This window comes from Lachnellula hyalina (genome assembly GCF_007821495.1).
Source record: "Lachnellula hyalina strain CBS 185.66 chromosome Unknown contig00095, whole genome shotgun sequence".
NCBI lineage: Eukaryota > Fungi > Ascomycota > Leotiomycetes > Helotiales > Lachnaceae > Lachnellula > Lachnellula hyalina.
Window position 1 is genome coordinate 52,008 of NW_022157209.1, and position 18,137 is coordinate 70,144.

General features: G+C 47.4%; 6 protein-coding genes across 6 annotated transcripts; 3 read left to right on the forward strand and 3 right to left on the reverse strand.

The window, feature by feature from the left end:
* Window positions 1-61: 61 nt before the first annotated feature.
* On the reverse strand, window positions 62-3,112 carry FIG4 (Polyphosphoinositide phosphatase; the record flags this gene model as incomplete). The annotated part of the gene is made up of 1 exon (XM_031150647.1): window positions 62-3,112. One exon carries the CDS (start codon window positions 3,110-3,112, stop codon window positions 62-64), a length of 3,051 nt encoding a protein of 1,016 aa, XP_031004245.1.
* Window positions 3,113-3,531: 419 nt separating this feature from the next.
* shv (DnaJ shv-like protein) lies at window positions 3,532-4,553 on the forward strand (the record flags this gene model as incomplete). Its single annotated transcript, XM_031150648.1, has 4 exons — window positions 3,532-3,589; window positions 3,646-3,665; window positions 3,718-3,836; window positions 3,890-4,553. 4 exons carry the CDS (start codon window positions 3,532-3,534, stop codon window positions 4,551-4,553), a joined length of 861 nt encoding a protein of 286 aa, XP_031004238.1.
* Window positions 4,554-5,274: 721 nt separating this feature from the next.
* LHYA1_G005705 (uncharacterized protein) lies at window positions 5,275-7,353 on the reverse strand (the record flags this gene model as incomplete). Its single annotated transcript, XM_031150649.1, has 5 exons — window positions 5,275-5,715; window positions 5,766-6,549; window positions 6,602-6,809; window positions 6,868-7,111; window positions 7,219-7,353. The coding sequence occupies 5 exons, from the start codon at window positions 7,351-7,353 to the stop codon at window positions 5,275-5,277; spliced, it is 1,812 nt and encodes a 603-aa protein (XP_031004239.1).
* Window positions 7,354-10,719: 3,366 nt separating this feature from the next.
* Window positions 10,720-12,127, reverse strand: rgxC (putative galacturan 1,4-alpha-galacturonidase C; the record flags this gene model as incomplete). Its single annotated transcript, XM_031150650.1, has 3 exons — window positions 10,720-11,510; window positions 11,556-11,781; window positions 11,846-12,127. The coding sequence occupies 3 exons, from the start codon at window positions 12,125-12,127 to the stop codon at window positions 10,720-10,722; spliced, it is 1,299 nt and encodes a 432-aa protein (XP_031004240.1).
* Window positions 12,128-12,879: 752 nt separating this feature from the next.
* Window positions 12,880-13,740, forward strand: LHYA1_G005707 (uncharacterized protein; the record flags this gene model as incomplete). Its single annotated transcript, XM_031150651.1, has 1 exon — window positions 12,880-13,740. The coding sequence occupies one exon, from the start codon at window positions 12,880-12,882 to the stop codon at window positions 13,738-13,740; it is 861 nt and encodes a 286-aa protein (XP_031004241.1).
* A 2,463-nt stretch (window positions 13,741-16,203) lies between these two features.
* On the forward strand, window positions 16,204-17,499 carry LHYA1_G005708 (uncharacterized protein; the record flags this gene model as incomplete). Its single annotated transcript, XM_031150652.1, has 1 exon — window positions 16,204-17,499. One exon carries the CDS (start codon window positions 16,204-16,206, stop codon window positions 17,497-17,499), a length of 1,296 nt encoding a protein of 431 aa, XP_031004246.1.
* Window positions 17,500-18,137: the final 638 nt, after the last annotated feature.

Below are 18,137 nucleotides of genomic sequence, written 5' to 3' on the forward strand. Positions count from 1 at the left end.
CCATATTCCCATAAACGCCAAAATAATCCCATCATGCCCTCCCAAACACCACCTTCAAGGGTCAATCAATAGGCTGTTGCTTAAATAAACTCTTCCCCATCAACCATTTCCTATACGCCTTATACCTCTTCTTCGGCAAATCTTCTTCTTTGACCGTAAGCGGATTCTCTGCCATCTTGAAAAAATTCCCATACAGATCCAAATCCTGCCTCTTAATCCCCGATACCTCCTCCGGCGCTTCCAATTCCACACCCACGATACCGATATCGTGCCAACTGCCGTTTACATAGTTTAGGTACTCGGTGTTGATCTGAGTAGGAATTTCGGTGGAGATGACGAGGGGCAAATTTTGAGGATGGGAGATATAGCGTGCATAGTCGCTGGCATCAGCATCGTTCACCGAGGGGTTGAGAGATTCGTGGACCACTTGCTCAAAGGTCCATTGTGCTTGCTTGCTCTTGTCTAAAGGGGTAAGCTTTTGCTTCGGTGGTTCGGGGATGTTGTGTGGTTCTTTCATGATGCCGTGGTGACTTTTTTCGTGGATGGGTTGCAGCCAGCGTTGGATTGAGATCCGTTTTGTAGGTGCAGTGGCGTTGGACATAATAGATGCGTTGTCGTCTACTACTTCTTCCTCGAATTCCTCGGAGGGATCTACGATTGTTACTTCCTTTCGGAGCTTCTTCTTCGCCGGAACGTCCTGGTCTAGTTCTGTGCGGACACGGAATGGGGAGAGATCGTAACGTCCTTCTTGTGTCGATCGGACTGGGATATATCGCAGCGTGGAGTTCATCTTGCCCAAGTAGGCGAATACTTTCTCTATCGACGAAAGTGCAAGAGGTTTGTAGTATTCAAGCCAATAATCATCGAAGAATCCTAAAGGTCTGCCGGCTGCTATTCCACACGGTCCAACGTACTTAGGCAGAGTTCGCTTCTCGAGAAACTTCGGTGTATACCAGTCTATATAGCTTCGGCGATTCTTGCTAGACCATGCTCGCGGGTTCGCGTGATGTAGGTAGTAGTCAGTAGCGAGGTCCCATAACATCGGCTGGCCTGTTGCGAAAATGTAATTGCCAAGAAAGAGGTTATATGCTTCTTGCCGTTGGCCATCGAGGAACGAGTTGTTGTAATAACGCTTGAAACTCTCAACCATATCTCTCGAATGACTTGTCCACTGGTTGATTTTGCGATACGTTTCCATGGTATTGACAAGCTGCGAGCCTCCGTATTGAACGGCAATAGTATCACCGTGGTCATGATACATGTGAGTAAAGAGATTAACAGCATCGGTGTCGTAGTCAATCAAAGTATCTCTGAGAATGCCAAGAGCATGCAGTTGGTGTCCAAGAGCTCTCTTCCCAACAACGAATTGAGCAGCGTTTGTACGGTCCAAACAGTCGATACAATTTGTCCTTGCAACTCCATTCTGAACTTTGGGCATACTTGTGATTCCATCCCCGTTGTGAAAGAACCCAGTAGTTGTCACCACATCTTCAGCAATACCTTCGAGAGTGCCGATCACGTCTTGGTCTCGACTCTTTGACGCTCGACTCATATCCCAGTGGTGATGAATGATCTTCTTGTCGGCCGGTAGAAATTGGTTGAGGTACTTGATAGCATTCGTGTACTCGTCAAGGAGCTTCTTCTCTCTAGGGGTACGCTCTCTTGACTTGACCAAATTGAGAACATAGATTGGGGCACCATATCTCTGGAACAAGTTGTCAAAATGCAACGCCGCTGCTACATAGAATGGATCGACTAGATTCAGCTCAATTGGTGGCTTTGGTGTTACTCCAGTGTTATCTTGAGTCCAGTATAGAGGGATACTTCCTCGATGTTGAACATAAGATGTAAAGCCTGGATTTGCGAACAATTTTGGGCCGGGAGCATGAAACGAAGTAGTCAAAGCTTCCGAGACAATCTGTTCCGTCTCTACATCATTGGCAACGTAGCCCAAATCGTTTGCTCCACGCTTCAAAAACCGCGCTCCAGCGAAATATCTGGACCGCCGGGCAATAAGGGTCACGTAGGCAGTCCGTCCGTAAACGGATAGCGCTGACTGGTCAATATAGCCATGTATTATGGGTAGACACCAGTCAAACGGGTTCTTCAGCGCATCGCAAGCTGGTTGTAGCAAGTGGCTGTTCCATACAAACATTGAGTTATAGTCTTGAACATGAGGGTATGGTAATCCTTTGGCCACAGCATCTCTTTCCCTTATGATGTTGTGCTGCAAGGTCTGTGTAATATTATAAGAGTAGCTGAAATAGAATGATCTAGTCAGATCAAGATTGTTGAGGATCCCCAGAAAGCGTGCCTCTTCAGTGTTCTTGGTATCTTGTTTGAAACGGGAGCCAGAGCTTGTTGTCAGCGGAAGCAGCTCGGTACCGTCAATTAAGTAGACGAAATGGCCCCCGATTATAGCCACTTGACTTCTCTTGGTTATTAGAAGCATGTAGTACGCCCCTGTGAAACTTATGAATCCAAGCAAGCCCCAAGTGCTGCATTTCAATCTCAATCCGCCGGTACTCTTGTTACCATCATCAACAGCATTGAGCAGCTGGCTCATTTCTTTCTTCGTATACACAATTTCGTCCTCGGTAACGCTCAAAGTTCCGGCGTCGACAGTCCTGTCGATCTTCAGTATCCGAAAACGTCGGTCCATCACATCTGCCCCAACGATATAGTATCGAGTCGCCGTTTCGTACAAAGAGAACTTGTGCATTTTGCAGACTCCTTGGTCGCCGACCTTCTCATACACAGCGCCCCTGTTCCTTTTCAAGTTGGAGCCCGGACTCGTAGTTCGTTGGAAAGGCCGTGCCGTCGACTCATCCTCGTCAGGTCCCCCAACTGGCATAGACGATTGCCTCTGCGAGTCTGTAGTAAGTGGTGTCTGGTGAAGAGGAGGAAACTTGGGAATTGCCTGGTCATCGGGTTCGGCACTTTTAAAGTCCATGCTCAAGGGAGAGGTCATGGCTGACGTTGATCGGGAGGCATTTTCGGTGGTCGATGCATTGCTTGGGGCATCCAAATTAGAAAACGGCGCTACATTGGTATTCGACGTGTCTGAGGGGGAGCGGCCACGTCGTAAGGATGCATCATCTTGTTCTGCCATGCTGGCGGCGTCTTAGAGGCTATCGCAGTTTCATAGTCGAGTCGCTCAGCTAGGGGGAAATTCACATGATAAGTAGGATTCGAGGGAGGACCGGTATTTCGTGGGATGTACAGTATTTTCAGCCTACAATACCGTATTTCGTAAATCGGTTGGAGTTGATGTTGATGTTGATGAGGGCTGTGATGACGGATGTCAAAACGCCGCCAAGACGTTGGTGGACGATGGATGGATGGATTTTCACATGATTGCCCAATCCACTCCTTCTCACAAGCCCCAAACATGTGAAATTCTACTTTCACTCTCACTCTCACTCTCAATTTCAACTTCCGTCGCCGAGCGACCCGTCTTTCTTCATTTTATACTCCATCTACATTATGTCTACCATTTATCTTCTTCTCTAATGTCTCTGTTGTGACGCCATGTCGGATGAGAGTCATCAGGCAAGCGCTATTCAAGAGAAGGATGCCATAATCCAGAGTGGGTGGTCGGTCCCCTGACATGTGATAGTCTCAACCTCTGACAATGCGCCCCAGGTATTCTACACGAAGAAGATGTATGTCGCGTATGAAGCGCTGGGAATACCATCATTTCACTAAACCGAATAGTTATATATAATTCTAGGAGCCCCGAGGTCTGCTACACCTGCGGAATTGAGAAGAGGTTACCTCGAACGATCGAGAATATGCCATCCCGATAAACCCCCCTTCCACCCCCTCTCTACCAGGTACGCCACCCATGCAGGCGCATACCGTGCACCCTTTTCCTAACAATCCCCAGCGCATTCCAGCGACTAGGTTTCGCATTCGATATCCTGAAATCGCCCAGTGCGCGAAGAACTTACGACCGAGCCTCCAAACCCACCCTCTCCCAACTACCAGACAAGACCTCCTTCCTAGGCGGGGAACATACCTTCCGCAGTGCCGTCGAAGCAATCTTGCAGGAGTTCATGACCGGCGACTTTGTTATCGTCCGAAGATGGCTCGAGTCCTTGCACGCGCAATATCCGCATCTAGTGAGCGAAGAAGTAATATTAAACGTCGAGCGGAGCTTTATACGTATACGAGAACTCGTTCTCACCACAAGAACATATGCGCTGCTGATATATATTGAGCTTGGGAGAATACATCGGGTTCAGAAGCGGCTTATGGGATTGGGGTATTTGGATGTTATAGGCAAGGCGAGACTTTCGATTCATCTTGTAAGGGTTACTCTGGCCGTGCCTATGCGTGTTGATCGCGCGCTGAAGCAGAGGGAAGAGAAGGCGTGGAGAGCGAAGGTTGCGGGCCTGCAGGCTAGGGGTATCACGCCTACGGAAACTAGGGGACAAGCGGGCATTTTAAATGAGCGAGTGAGCAAGGTGCTCGAGTTCATAGTAGGTGCGGCTGGTAAGGATGAAGGTGCCGATGAGGCATGGAGTACGAATATGGGGAAAGCATCTTGACACTCTTGTGGGCGTATTGGTTCACCTCTTAGCGGCATTGGGATAGGAGGAATGGTGTTTTGGCGCCACGGCTCGGACTGCGGAGGTCTGAAGGACAACGGAAGGGGGGCTGCTTGATCTAAAATACCCCGCCTTGTTTTAGTTGTTTTCCCGTCTTACAACTCGTCGTTCGCTTTTCAGCTAAGAGGATTCTTGATACGGTAGAGATCAAAACTATAAATAGACTTCTGATACTTCTCTCTCTCTCTCTGACAACAGCTGTGCTAACTCATACACTCTTTCACAGCCCTACTTTACGTCCCTTAAAAGTTCCCCTACATAAATACGGACCAAACTCCCAGATTCCTAGGAAGGAAACGCTACATACCTGAGGTAGTTATCAGCAAGTAGTCGATCAGCCTGGAAGCTATTTAGGTATTGGGTGATGCGGAATGAACGTGGACCTCGTGGCGGAGTAGGTTAGATGGATGCTTGAAGGGGTGTCAGGATATATTGGAAATTTTAATTCATAACAAGGGACATAGATAAAATTGTGGTATATAATGTAAACGATAGACTATCAAGAACGGTTTGAAATGAAAGTCGTCAAATGCTTCGCGTAAAAAAAGGAGGTGGATTGCATTGCTGCAACGTAACACTCTTGCCTCCATTCGCATGAGGATTCAACACCAACTCCTTTACCCAACTCCTTTTTACATCCTCCATCGTAAACCACGAGCCATCATTTCGATCCATCATTTCGACCCACTCCATAGGGCTGATAAGGTTGCGGGGGGGGAGTGTATCCCATGGCCCCATTCACATTATGCACCATAGGCTGCATCTCCTCCTCAGTCGGATGATAGGCAACATGAGCGCCTCCCAGATCATGCGCTGTGGTATTATGTGGCGTTGCGCTTCGAAAATTGTTCACGACCAACATCGAGAACAGCGCCAAAGCAATGGTGGGTAGAACCCACGGCGAGACGAGGTAATCCGTTGCACCATTGGTTCTTGCTATGCCTGCAACAGCGCAGAGAGCGACGCCGACGATGATATTGAAAGCGAGACGTAGCCAGGAACCGAGGGAGAGACGCGGGAAGGATTTGTGGGAAATGGAGAGGTAGTTTAGGAGGTTCATGAGGAGAATTGTGCCGCCAATAGTAACGAAAAAGTAAATAAACTAGGGAATTCATTAACGACGGCTGTGAGAGGGGGTAAAGGAAGACTTACTAGAACTCTGAATGCGTGCTCATACTTTTCATTCTGCTCCGCACTGGTCAGGTTCGCTGTGTCTTCCTCGCTAAGTTCAACCCCGTATGATTCATAGATGGAATTAATGACGGTTGAAAGGACATCGGTGACAGCATCTTCTAATGTTGAATTAGTCGTCGCATGACTCAGTTGTTCTAGCCCGTCCTGTACCTCGGTGATTGTGGATACGTATGTTGGTTGGTAAGTCACGAAAATACTTTGAATCGTTGTGTTGACAGTTGATACTAGGTCGTCCATCGAATATTCAACACTGTCATCGTTGAATTTGGCGAGTCCTGAAGTGAACTTGTCACTGAGTATTTGGACAGCCTCTGCCAATTTACGGATGATGATGACCTGTGAAGTTCCTTCCAAACTCAGAACAAGGAGCAGGTGGAAAGGAAAGTGTAGGAACGTCCAAATCTGTTGACGGATCGATCCAAAGTGGTCGTGAATGTTGAGCCAGTCGAAATACAACATGTATAAGAAATATATCATGACAACAGCCGCTATGATATTACCGACAGTGGCGCTGGTATACGCATTTTCCTGCTTTACGATCTTCCCGATGGATTTAAAAACGACAATGATACCCTCGCCGAGGATGATCAAGGTCAGGAGGGACATGCGTTGAACGAGATGCGTGCCTTTGAACGAAACAACTTTCCAAGACGAGGAAACGATGATGTTGATTCCGATTTCGACAACAGCAAGAATGTACCAAGCAGCATATACGTTAGAGGGATGGTCTTTCTTAAAGACACTGACTGGGGTTAGAACTGCGCTCTTCCGATCTGTAGGTGGCAGAAACTTACAATGAGATGCCTAGATAGATCAACCCAGCAATGAAACTGCTCAATACAAGAAGAGCTAATGGTATTTGCGATTTCTTGTATTTCTTGACGTGGAATAGGACAATCAAGTACTGGATCGACAGCACAAACCTAGACGCAGCTAGAAGCAAAGACAGCGCTTGAAATATAGTGGCTTTCTGCGCATAAGGATCTAACTTAGGGCCAACAACTGTCCAATATTAAGCATTTAGCGATCACAAATCGATCAACATGGTCGACGTTCTTACCTGCAAACCCAACCATAACACCAAATTGGAGTGCTTTGAGACATCGTTCCAGAACGCCATCGCTGACATATCTAACATCGAACAGACTGACTTGGCACCAAGTGAACCATAAAATGCAGAAGAACCCAGCGTATGAGGTTAGTGTATGGCCCCCATTGATTTCGTGAAGACTTGTAAACGTAGTGAGGTTGGCCACAAAAAATAAGTCGTAGAATAACTGCGCGTAGTCAGCAAAAATATAAAGCTCTTAATGACCATCAGTGCCTACCTCGATACTTGTTGCTTCTTCGTGCTAATTTCGTGTCGGTTATCATCTTTGATAAGACTCATATATAATGATCCAGTACATACCCGTTGGAACTCAGGAGTCTCGAACATATACATTTCATTTCTCCCATGCTCCGAATCGAAAGGCTGAGAATGTCCACCCGGCTTTTCATTAACGAGTGGACTTTTGAGGAGCGTTAATCTCCCTCTATGGCTCATTTTGAGTTTGTAAGCCTGTGGCACAGGAAATAAAGTTGATGAATGTCAAAATGTTTGCCAGTCCCAGTATAGGATCTCGTTGAGGTTATCTCTCCGTTGAGAATGTGGCACCCACGATACTTTTAACTTAGAAGAGATGCATGGCAAGGATTGTTTAATGGCATGGCAATCTAAAAATAATCTGCTCATATAGTATGGAGGTAGCGCAACTGCCAGCGTTATATAGAGTCATAGACTTGTCCTGGACCAAAAGCAGCGCTCATTATTGTCCACTTTCAATATTCCGCTTGGTTTGACATTGGAAAATCAGTGCCGCTTTTTCTAGGAGGACGTGCGTTGTACGATACAGCGTTTCTCATTTGCTGGCTTTGCAAAGCTCTTCTTGTCAGCGGGGGCTGAGTGAGCGGAGGCTCTTTTGTTTCGTGCGGGCGCCTAGGCCATGATAACCCCGCCGATGTACTTTCATCATTCAACCATCTAATTTTTAGCTCTAAACTTTAGATATCGTGGCGTGTCGATACACCGGTATGACTATACCAATACAGCCCTTAAAGAACACAAGTACTTCTGTACCAAGGTAGGTAATTGATATCCAGAAACATTAGGAATCAGGAACAGTCTTTAACAGTTGCTACTTCCAACTAGCTAATGACAACTGCCGCAGCCGCAAGGAGAACAAACAAAATAGCTTAAATCTTAGTGGGAGATCATGGAAATGAGGGCAGCTCCACCAAGATTGCCCAACGGCACAGTCAAGCAAATAGCAGCCCACAAGCCGTATCTTGGGGGCCAAGCGGCCGACCGTCACGCTAGGAAGTTCAAGCTCTGGAACTTGAGGAACACGATTCGGTCTGTACAGTACTGACTGCACCGCAAGCAACATAAAAATAAACACAAAGACGAGGCTAAATACAATACAAAATCCGTGAGCTAGAGAACACGTCTGACTTATTCCTCATAACCCACAGCTTGTGAACATGGAACAGACACCTCATCTTGTGCTATCATGACACGATCTGGCAACATATCAACGATTCAACTGTCCCAAGGCTTTCCTCCAGCGCGGACGGTGCACTTGGTGGAAATGGGGAAGGAATAAATATTTCGGCCGCCAGAAAGCCAAGCCCTGCAGGCTCGCGGTGGGGCCATGCTGCCAACGCTGCACTCGACCCTCTTTGTATGGTGGCAGGAATTCGGGAGCAGCCATCATCACACATTCAGACTGTCCTGTGTTGAAAAAGGGTTCTTTCAGCGCAGCAAAAGGAGAAAAGTTCCTTCTCAATGATGCTTGCCACAAGTTTCCAGATTAGAAGGCGATCCGGGTGAAGAAGGGAATTGTAGCTTCCCTTCGAGTGAAATCCGCTCTTTCCAAGTAAGGTTGAAGCTTGCTTGAGCAACTCCTACGATACTTCTTCCCTCAGTAGCAAAGTTGCCGTGTCTTGTACTGCTTCATGAGAACACCACGAGCGGTGGACTGAAGACATCCATTGCTGATGCCTGGGCAAGGGTTCGCCGTATAATTTGGGGAGAATGTGCCACATCAAATTGCTATCCTTCCTCTGATCATTTGTTGTTTGTCTTTCCAGATTCTGGCATTATTTCACCAGCCTTGACTTCAATAATGGTTGAATGACAATCCTCTCTCATAACCGCAATTGTTTCGACAAAAAACTCAAGGTTTGGAGCATGTCAGAACTCCGTGCATATAAATCTACTTTCCGGATCGGCATCTCTTATCAACGTTCGTGTCTTTCAACAACACAGATCGTCTCTTCACATGCGAAAAGCTGTTAAATGAGTGGAATGGTGGAGTTCATCTCACAACCTCTGCAGCCAGGATTTCATGCAAGGGAAGCCACTGGTTGTATAACGAAAGTAACAACTGTTTGGCATAAACCCACAGCATGGAAATGGCGACGTAACCGAAAGGTTCAAGAATAGGCTACAGGGGTAAACACTATGTGATTCCGTGGAATTTGGATAGGTGGATGTGTGCGCTTAGGAAGTTGAGCGCGCTAAGACGATATGGTGAAGAGGGCGAGGGGGTGGGAGGTCTTCGAAATGAAGACTGGATACGGAGGGATGAAGATTGGAAGGGAAAGTTGAATAAGAGTATGATAGTTGAGCAAGCGGATAGGAAAGGTCTAATCCGTCATGATGTGAGTTTTAGATGGCAGATCGTTGACTTCTTGGAACTGATGAATTTTTTAGCAATGGGAAGGGTTTCATTCAGCGTGTTGTCAGGTACGAGAACTCAGCTTGACGACATATTAAACATACTTCGTAAAAGAGCAATACTTTTTATCGTTTCTATTAGCAGCAAGATATGGTTTTAGGGACGAAACCAAAGGAATCTCAGAAACTTTAGCGCTCAGGTTTTCTTCTCGTTTATTGAGAACAGAAAGTCTTTCTGGTTCCGAAAATCGAAACACCCATGCCTAGATAATAATTAGTAAGTTATTCGCATATTATACAAGAAACATTACCTATATTTAAGTTCGTATCCGTCTTCAAATCCAGAAGCCGTTCTTCCCGTTACTCCGTATACCCGTTTATCAAACCCCAAAATCGAGCGACTTCCATCCCAAGACTCCAACCGCAACTCCGTACTGCGGATACATAACCGCGGAACGCCGAGAGATCTTTCCCAACTCATCCAAAACCTCACTTTTCGTTGCACGTCGTAAACACTACCGGAGCTCCTACGTTTACAGAACTCCGCCGTTCCGGTACCTCGGAGTTGAACTTTGCGTGCGTGCGTGCGTACGTGTTATCGTGACTCGTGAATCGCTGCAATTCCGCCTGTACTGTATTAATAAGCAAAGTAAAACGGTATGAAGTCAGAGTCAAAAGAGTCAAAGTCAGAGTCAAAGCAAAAGGCAAAAGCAAAAGGCAAAAGCAAAAGGCACAGCAAAAGCTTGTTATTACAGCCGTATTATGGACGCGGAAATGGCAATTCACCGTCGCTGTATTGCTTTCACGGCTCGACGCCGTTTCGGAGGGTACGTTGAGCGGTGGTACCGGCACGCTGTTTATGAATGGTCCATGGCATTTCAAATACCTTTGTTGCATGTCGAACTTTGGCCGATTTTCCGAGGCGGGACTGAGGTTGGAGGGAGACGTTGTGAGTTTGTGCATGGTGGGGCATTGTGTTGTGTAATGAGGGGTTATGGCGGGAGGGTTGTGGAACTGGTGAAGTTGTGGTAGGTAGGGCAGGTCGGCGACGTTGTGTTATGTTATAGGAAGGGAGACCGTGGCATGGTGCATATGAGGTCACCAAGTGAAACTGGAAGGATTTCTCTTCAAGGAAAGTACTTGGTGTAAGTCTACCGGTATGTTCAAATTCTTCTTCCACCACTATTCACCTTAGCACCCCGCCCCAGTCAACCCCTTCACCCCGCCCTCCTCAACATAACTACATGTCCCTTGTGCCCCTACCTCTGTGACATTCTCACTACTCGCAAGCTTCATCCCATCCAACTCAATACCATAACACGGATGAACAGTAGAACAACTCACAACCGCCGTCCGATTCCCCTTGGCCCCGGTCATATACCCCTCAAAATCCACAAACCTCACATCACTGACCAGCATCTTGCTCGTCCCCGAGAAGCTCCCATTGTTCCCCGAATCCTGATTGATATTCGGCCCAATACCAGCTCCCCTTATCTTGAAATTCTGGAACAAGATATTGCGCACAACGCCCCAGCCGCCACCTCTGGGCAACCCGGCACTTTCGTACCCGGATTGTGGAACCAAGGCGCCCACATATGTTTTTATATATGCAGAGTTGTGCATATCGTTGTTATAGCTAATAATATTCGCGTCTTTGACAGTCACGTTTTCGACGGAGGAGTCTTCGAGATACTGACCTAAGCTTCCGATAGCGATGCCGTTTCCGCCGTGGCAGGTGATGTTCTGCACGTATATGTTGTAGGAGCGCGGCTTGATGGCTATACAGTCGTCGCCGCCTTGGTACCACATGTTTGTGAGCGCGATGTTGTTGGCATCCATGGTGTCGAATCCGTCGGTGTTTTGTACCCAGTTTACGCCGTAGGGGGCGTTGAGCGCGGTGCTGTTGCAGGTTATGTGGTCGAACCACATGTTGGTGCCGTTCATTATGTTTAGGGCCCAGAGGGGTGAGTCTTTGACGAAGACTGAAGGGAGTTAGTAATTATAAAAAGTATGGGCGCGAGAGTGACGTGCAGTTTTGGACAAAAACGTCGCTGGTGTTCCAAAATACAAATGGCATTGGTCGCCCTGGTTGAGTGACGGCTTGCTCGGCGTTGTACCAGGCGTTTCCGTTTCCGTTAATGCCACCCCGGCCGTAGCCATTGATGTGGATGCGCTCTCCGCTGATGATGAAGCCTGCACGATGGTTTTGAAAAGCAATTGGGTACGAACTGTTTCGCCAGTAATCGAGATTGTCTGATAACTAGAAAGAAATTAGTAAGGACAACAACTGAATGTCTAGAAGTTCTGGGGTTCCTACAGTCCAGGTTCCCTTCCACTCAATGGTTACATCTTTAATTACTGGATTGAGCTTTGTCCCGATCCAGTAATTCTGATCTTCTGGGAAAACAATTATGCCACCATTGTTGCATTCTTCAAACGCCTTCAGGATCTGTGGTGTATCGTCCTTCTGATCACCAAGAGCTTGAACAATACACGTCTTTCCATGATTCGCTGGCCCTTTCGGAGCCGGATCCCACGGAGTTGATATGGTGGAGGTAATGAAAACAAAAAGAAGACTAATTCTAGTGAAAAACTTCATGGCCGTGAGTAGACAATTGATTGTAGAGACTTAACCAGAAATTTTGAGATCTGGACCAATGGCTTATCAAAATATTCAATTGACAGCTAGAAACCCCTAGGAATTAGTTTTGAGGCAATGTACGGATTATAGCTTTGTATAACGACAATGAAATAGAAAGGGCGAATGCAAACAGTTTTTTCTCGCTCCATCTTGAAGCTTGGGAGACAACGATGGAGACGAAGCTATGCAGGTAATACAACTGCAGCTTTGATTGGCTGCTATAGCTTAAAAACGAAGCTCAATATGTTTCCAAGGCTATCATTGGAGGCAAAATTCTCAGGAACGAAATATTTTCCCATTACCCCAGATTGTGGAGAAGGGGAGGGGGTTTAACGAGGGGTTGGCGATCAATTTTGTAGGAATCGTGTACCCCGAGGCTTTCGGCGGACATTTACCCGGCCACCGAATTGCGGGGACAAATGCTTTCTTGATAAGTATAGAAAGCCATAGGTCACTCACTACCTTTCTACATCAACCATCATGATGGTTGATAAGATTGATGAAAAGGGGGAGATCGTCACGTGAAACGCGGGGTCGTAGAAGACAAGTAGCGCCAAATTGCACTTGCACCAGCTTGTGTCTAATCGTCATCATGAACCTCAGAATAATATAAACAACAAACCTCTTACTCGTTCTAAACAAATCAATTGTCATCAGTATTCAAAATAGCTTCCACGGCCAGCACCCGTCTTTTGCGAATTGCTCGCACGATGTCTACAAACACCACAACCCCGGCCAGCGTTGGCGTCGCGCCATGGAGACCTCTCTTCCTCTCACACCTCTCTAAAATGGACTCACCTGAATTCGTCTTATCCTCACTTCATCCCGCCGAATCAAAAGAATCGCCTACACCATACGTCCCAAGAGCAAGATACTGTGTTTACCGGGGCATGTGGGCCGAGCTGCCAGAGAATAAACACAACAATGCGCCGCAGAATGACCGAGTTTACGAGAGCGATTTGCCGACTTTTACGACTGACGTGAGGATGGAGAAGGTTCCCGAGATATTTGCTAGCTCACATGGCCATGGAGAAGTTAGTCAGAGCCAAGGTAGTGGCGGAGGAGGACCTGTCGAGGCAGTCTTCTGGGTGAAAGACGTTATGACCCAGTGGAGAATTCGAGGGGAGGCTTATATTGTCGGTCCTGATATTGACGGCCCGGGAGCGGAATCAAGTGGTACAAGAACGGTGAAAAGCAACGTCGGAGAGAGGATGCGTGTAGTAAAAGAGGACGGAAAGGAAGGTTGGAGTTGGCCGAAAGAACTCACCGCCCACTTTGGGAACGTGAGTCCTGGCATGAGGGGCTCGTTCAAGAATCCAATGCCTGGCTCATCTGTTTCCATTCCGCCAAACGACAAATCTTTAGGGTTGGGACAGAAAGTCACAGATCTAAATGATAAGATTGCTAGGCAGAACTTCCGAGTGGTGATCATCAAGCCTGAGGAGGTCGAGCAGCTTGATCTGACTCAACCCGATAAAGCTCGGAGGTGGAAATTCACCTACGTTGGCCGCCAAGTAGATCAGCGAGGGGACGCTCTTGGCGAATGGAAAAAGGAAGAGTTGTGGCCTTGAAGGAAGAAAAGAGAAGAGAAGAGAAAGATTTGAGCGATTAAGATTAGATTCTATTCCTCGCCTAGATAATGCAGCAAGTTTCATCAGGATAGTAAATTGCTTGGGCGCTTAAACATACGGGAAGGTGACCTATCAATCTCTGGCTCTCAACCAATTCGATTTCGAGACAAAACGCTTACGGACGACATTCCACTTTACATCAATGCCCCGATGACTTTACGCCGCTTTTCTGCAGGTCAGCAACAAGCTTGATGAACTGCCACGTTTATGGCATGGGTCAGAGTTTCATTTGCGCAATCTCCCATGTCAATAATCTCCGTGCCACGAGGGATAGCAAGTCTTCCTGGCTTCCAGAAGTTCTATAGATGCGCAAACCAATTTACAAGTTGGGGGCTTGCAACCGGATCTGCTTGAGATACTTCCCCGTGGTGGAGCGGAATGGGTCTACTAGCACTCCGTACAGTAAGAAGTTTGTTTGCTTCGGCGACAGGTGACGACGATGAATGGATGAGCTTCAAAAGTTAAAATAAAAACACGCTGTCTAGAATGTCTCGTGCATAGGCTAGGCCTACTCGTGCATACTTGATCATATTGGTCGGCGAGGTCGCTACCCTTGGTCCAACGTCCAACCATCCAAGAACTACAAATAAATGCATGCCGAGAGATGTTGGTTTCGGGAGCATGTGAATGAAATGGTCCGGGGCTCTACGACTCCACGGACAACAGTAACATTGCAAGCCAATCTTCTTCCCGAATTGGGAGGCAGCCAAAGTCAGGAGGCCAATATTCTTATACCAGGGCGCGTAAGCTTCGTTTTAGCCAGGCCAGGAACCAAGTCAGATCATCAGATGGAACAGACGAGAAAACGGCGACCAACACATAGCTTGGCGTATATTCAGGTTTACTTTCCTCTACGGCTGATTATGGATCAATTGAAAATTAAATATCCTCCGCACGGAAGGGAACTGCGCAGAGTGTGTGTGGGGTGGCCCGACCCGCACCGGGCTGAAGACAGACAACCGTTGAGATAAGCCCATGCATGCTAGTTCAGAGATTTCCCTCGTGGCTTCTAGGTCAGGGGCTTTGTGGGGGTTGAGATATCTCAAAACTCTTCACGTAAATGCCCTGCAGCCAAGGCATTGAAGGGGATCTTCATAGAGTAATTGATCTTACGGCTTAATTGCAATACGGAATACTGTGCACCTTGATTGTGCCAATTTCATAGACACATGATATATTTCCCTTTGGCCGGCTAATAATACCATGATATGATATTGGGAACGGAAGGCAGGGCAGTCACACAGGTCGCCGAAAGTGTGTTACTTGTGACAAAGCAGACATTTATCCAGTTTGTCAGCGGCAGCAACATCGTTCAATTAGATCTCGTAAACAAACGAATAACTGTCCTGTAGATGGCTGCAACTGGCAGTCTGGGACGGAGCGACGGAGCAAGCGGAACATGTCAATTAATTCAACCCATCCATCCATCCATCCAACCAACCATGCAAAGCTCGATAAAAGCCGGCAATTGTTTTGTCCGTGTGTGTACTAGAAATACATACGCACGGCTGCGGCTACAGTGCATGTGCAGATACAGCAGTATTACCAACACGAACTACATACAATTGCAAGGGTCCTTCCTGCATCTAAAAATGTAACACGAAATGACCACATCCATAACCGCATCTCAGATCTTTTAGAGTAGTTCGTTAACACTATCCGCAATGGGCTTACTCTGGGTCTGGGGGAGGCATCCACGCACACCTCACTCTATTATTCATCAGGAGTGTAGAAGTTTCTGTGTGTATGGAGTATGGCGGTCTCATCCCATCCCATCCCGTCCACGACTACTACTTACTGTACTTGTAATGTACTTAGTCGTGGGGCATACGAGTATCCTTCAAGGTAGGGAGGGACCCATATCCTTGTTGGCTGTCATGCAGCCTACGAGTACTGTACTCCGTAAGATTTCTTCATTCCTTGTCCCTAGGCTACTTAACAGACCAGTGTACCACGGAAGTACCTCGAGGCATTGGATTGGCGATTAAACATGCTGACTCGTACAAATAATTCCTCGTCGGACCGGCATATAGACTGGCATACGAGTAAACCAGACAAGGCCAAGACAAGGCAGACGGAGGATTTGCATACAGTGCGGAGTACTGAGTACATTAGCTTTGCACTTTCTCCGCTAAGTCCAGTACAGTACCGTATAGTACCCGCAAGCTAGCTCACTCACCTCACTCACTCGTCACCTTCAACCTCCTCTCCAAAACCGAACATGTCGCAATAAACACCTATCCTTACCTTACTTGACGTCGTTTGGATGGGCAAAACTTCTTCTTCTTCTTCTTCATTCGCGTTTCAACGTCTATTTACTTTTGACTGCCTTCAACGTTCGGCATTGTATACTCGCATAGCACCGCCCTTTGTACGCCGGACCCTTGTGCCGCATTTAGCACAATGGCAGGCGCTGCTTTCTCAACTTTAGACGCATTAATCACCCTTTGCACATCCGTCCCCGAATGGAACGGCCGGCTCGACGAACTCAATGGCCAAATCGCCCTGCGCCAAATCGAACTCGCTCGATTGGAAGACCAAGAACGCCCGCCAACCCGACCGTCTCTCAAAAACAAAGGGTCTACCGAGTCACTACGACCCAAAGATGCGGACGAGAACCCCTTTTCCTCCCAGAACGATACGGAAGAGATCCAGATGAGCCCGTTCCAATCGCACTCACCAAAATCACCTCAGAATGGTGTTGTCCCAGCCCGCCGAACCAGCTCCTCGAGGGGCGGCGCGAGAGCACTTGTTACCCCACCACCTCCGAAAGCAAACTCGAATCCTCGGGTCTCGCCCACCGCCAAGTCCCGGCAATCATCCCAACCGGCGCCTCCTACACAGGCTCGAGTCGGGCCTACTGTCCTGCGGAAGCGGAAGACGGAGTCCATTGCCTCGGGAGAATCGAATACGCCAAAATACAGGACGCGGTCTATGATAATTGTATACTATGATAGCGCGGTACAGACGGCCTTTGAAGAGCTGGTCAAGTTTGTGAGTGCGAGTAGGAATGCTATGCGGAAGGGAAAGATGGCGGCGAAGATGGGGGAGATGAGGAGGAAGGCAGAATTGGAGCTCGAGGCCGAGGAAGAAGAGGACGATGACGAGGAGGGCGGGAAAGGATTGAATGATATGCTTAATGGTGGGAACTTGATGGCTGCTGGGAAAAATGTGAAGGCGGGTGAAGCCCCAATAACGAAACTGAACTATGTCTCTACGAGACAGATGGGACCGCCCAGATTTACCACACAACTGTCTGAAAACCTGGGGAGTACCTTGAGCGTGGGAATGATGCGAGGATATAGGCGAGGGTGTGGGGTGCTAGATATCTTCGACGAGCTGGACAAAGGGCTGGAATGGTGTCAAAGCCAGTGCGAGCATGCTGCACACCAATTCCTACGGGACGGCGAATGCGATGCCGAGATTACCAAAATCAAGAAGAAGTTAATCGAGGTTAAAACAGCTGCGGAGAAAGAGGTCGAACGGTTGAAGAAAGCCGAGGAGGCCGAGAAGCACTCGGTGAAAGCCCCGGTACCAAAAACGAAGAGCAGGGAATTCAGAACTCCACATATTAGGAAGGAGATGGGAAGCCTGAAAGATCTTGTAGTCGACGATATGGAGGTGGACGACGACGACGAAGGCGTGGACGATATGGAGCCCCCCCCTAAACTAAGCTTCAGAAGATCAGGACAGGTTTAAAGGACCAAAGAAAGCTCCCTGGATCTTCAAACAAGAGAATCTCACCGGTTTGAGTACTCAGTCTCTGATCCGAGCCTCAACAACTGGGGAGCAAAGCAATGAATGCAAGGGAGGTAAATTTGATTTGATTTATTTATGGGCGGATTTATGATCGAGTACAATTTAGGCTCCTTGTCCACCGAGACAAGAAGAGTCTGTTTTATATATACCCATTTCGAGCGGAAAATTCAACAAATCAATAAACAAGCAAGCAAGCGGATTTATTGGAGTACTGGGAGGCAAGCCAGCTAGCGGGCATTTGTCAGGCGTCATTCGGGTTGGTTTAAACCTTTGGTTACTTCATCCTACGCACATCTGCTGGAAGATTCCGGATGCATAGCGGAATGGAATGGAATGGATTGGATCATATATGATATTTAATAGGCCGTGACCTTATCGGCAGGCAGCATTCGTTTTAGATGGCAGGCAAGTAAAAGTATAGAATTTTTAATCGCAGATGAGAAACTCAAACGCATTCTGTCTTGATGATGATTTATAGAAGTTGTTTAGAGGCAATCATTGATACTTGCGAGATGTCTTTGTGTTTTGTGTCTTCGTTATGTAGTCATATCATAGATGCGTCGTGAATATCTATCTAT